This window comes from Lathyrus oleraceus, chromosome 2, assembly GCF_024323335.1.
Source record: "Lathyrus oleraceus cultivar Zhongwan6 chromosome 2, CAAS_Psat_ZW6_1.0, whole genome shotgun sequence".
Taxonomy (NCBI): domain Eukaryota; kingdom Viridiplantae; phylum Streptophyta; class Magnoliopsida; order Fabales; family Fabaceae; genus Lathyrus; species Lathyrus oleraceus.
In genome coordinates, this window is record NC_066580.1 from 404480428 (window position 1) to 404482756 (window position 2329).

The window sequence follows — 2329 nt, forward strand, 5'->3', positions numbered from 1 at the left end:
CCATTTTTATGATCAAAATCCAAAATCCATTTTCCATCCATGGTGCATTTCAAATCAAATAATACATACATACATTTCATAACATTTAGGTCCCAAACATATCCAATTTCATTTTCATACATACATTTTCATGTCCAATTACATTTAATTACCATTGCATATCCATTTCCATTTCCAATTCATTACATTTGCAACACCATAATTTATTATTCAGTTGCTATTCAAGTCATATGCACTACAGTTCATATTCAAATTCAATTAGTGCAAATCATAGCCACATAAATTTCATCCAAAAGTATTTTATTCCATTCAAATGATCAATTACATTATTACAATCCATCACACATGTTGATTCCGCATCTCTCCGAAAACCTTTCACTCGTGTTTCTATCCTGTTCAATCCTAAAAAAGTTGCTGATATTAATATTGAATCCATTTTCACTTTTGGTTCTTCAAGATTTGGAGGTTCTTGTTAACAACGATGAACCATGCTACCACCTGCACTTCAAATTTTTGAATATTTGATATGAAGGCACAAGATTCACGTGTACAACAATGGGGAGTGATTGCCAAAAATAAAGATGAATATGTTAAATTGGCCATGAAGAAGTTAGCCTTTGACATTCCAGCATTACAAAATTTGAGATTGAGTTTACAAAAGCTCATGTCCAAGTATCTCATTTTTGATGAAGCAAGCGTTAACCTTGGCCTAGAGTCAGTGTATGAAGCACAGGGAACCAAGAAGAAATAATCCATGGAGCCTCGAGGCAGTTTGGTTTCATTGAGGATGATCGTCGGATTCGGCGGACAGCTCAGAATTTTTCTTCAACAAAGTCCTGCAGAAACAAAAGTCCAAGCCCACATAACCTGCGAAGATCAAGCCAAATCACGATAGTCAATACCCCAAAGCCAAAGGAAAAATCAAAAGGAGAATTCAGACAACATTCAAGATCTATTAGAATCTGTGAGGATGGCGCTCATCATAATAGCCGCAGTTATGCTAGTTTTGCAATTCTTGGATTTTCTGTTCTCAGTTTTCGGAATGCAGGTCCATGTGTATATCATGGTAATTGCAAGACGGTTTCTTGTTACTGGCGCGCTTATGCTATGTGGCTTGTTCCTCATTCTCCACAATGCAACCTGCAAAACACAACATCCACAATTTTAGAACACATCCAAGCTTCCGCTTTCACCAATGCTATCAAACTCACAGGTCAGATTCTTGTAATTGCACCTGGTGACGAAGACGCCCTCCGATGCAAGGTCGTCACGCTGATCAATTCTTGTATCATCTTGGAAAAATGGATGCTTGCTTAGATATCTACCAGAAGCTTCAAAAGTCCAAGATTGATATGTTGGAAATAAATTCTGTTGCTGCCTTGGTTATGGCAGAACTGGACAAGAGAGCCTGATGGAAGATAACTGGCCTGATGAAGATGTAGAAAATGAGTTGTCTCCTATTGCTGTACATTTGGGCTATGTCCAACAGCTTCTTGGGCGTAAACAAGATGCAATTGAAGCTTATGTGGACATGACTAAACAAGATACGGCCGCTGAAATGGCATTGAGGCTTGTTAGGCCTGCAAGAAAAACCAAAACAGCAGCATCAGAATATGAAGATGATATTCTCAAGTTTTGTGAAGAAAGTGGATTACCTGTTGCCCAAGATGAAACCGTAGATAAAATTCAAGAGAATCCCCTGAAAAAGCTATTGAAGTTTACTCATCCTGGAATAGTTGCTGTTGTTATCAAGCCAAGTGTTGTTGGTGGATTTGAGAACGCAGAATGGGCGCACCAACATGGGAAGACGGTTGTTGTCAGTTCTGCCTTTGAAAGCAATTTGAGTCTCTCTGCTTAGAGCTGGTCAGGTCACAATTTGGACAGATGTTGATGGCGTGTATAGTGCGGATCCTAGAAAAGTCAGTTGAAGCTGTGATTTTGAAGACATTGTCTCATCAAGAGGCATGGGAAATGTTTTATTTTGGAGCTAATGTTTTGCACCCCCGCACAATAATTCCTGTGATGAAATATGGCATACCCATTATGATAAGGAATATCTTCAACCTTTCTGCTCCTGGGACAAAAATATGTCACCCTGCTGTTAATGATAATGAAGATATGACAAAGTCCTGCAAGAAACACAGAAACCAGAACAAATTGCAATTTTGAGCCACATGGAGCATGGAGGTTTTGCATTGCTGGAAGTCATAAGGAGTAAAGGTGAAGTGAAAGTTAACGGAAAGATATATGGGAAAGAATGTCGTTTTATTTTAAGTGGAGGTGATGAAGTTACCTTTGGTTTTTTCTAGCAGAGAGGCTTAAATTTCAG

General features: G+C 38.5%; 1 protein-coding gene across 1 annotated transcript; it reads left to right on the forward strand.

Moving 5' to 3' along the window:
* Positions 1-1411: 1411 nt before the first annotated feature.
* On the forward strand, positions 1412-1858 carry LOC127123442 (protein PHYLLO, chloroplastic-like). The gene has a single exon (XM_051053661.1). It carries the CDS (start codon positions 1412-1414, stop codon positions 1856-1858), a length of 447 nt encoding a protein of 148 aa, XP_050909618.1.
* Positions 1859-2329: the final 471 nt, after the last annotated feature.

Excerpts from the sequence above, each read along its gene's own strand:
- LOC127123442 (XM_051053661.1), top strand. The coding sequence starts at position 1,412 with ATGGAAGATAACTGGCCTGATGAAGATGTAGAAAATGAGTTGTCTCCT.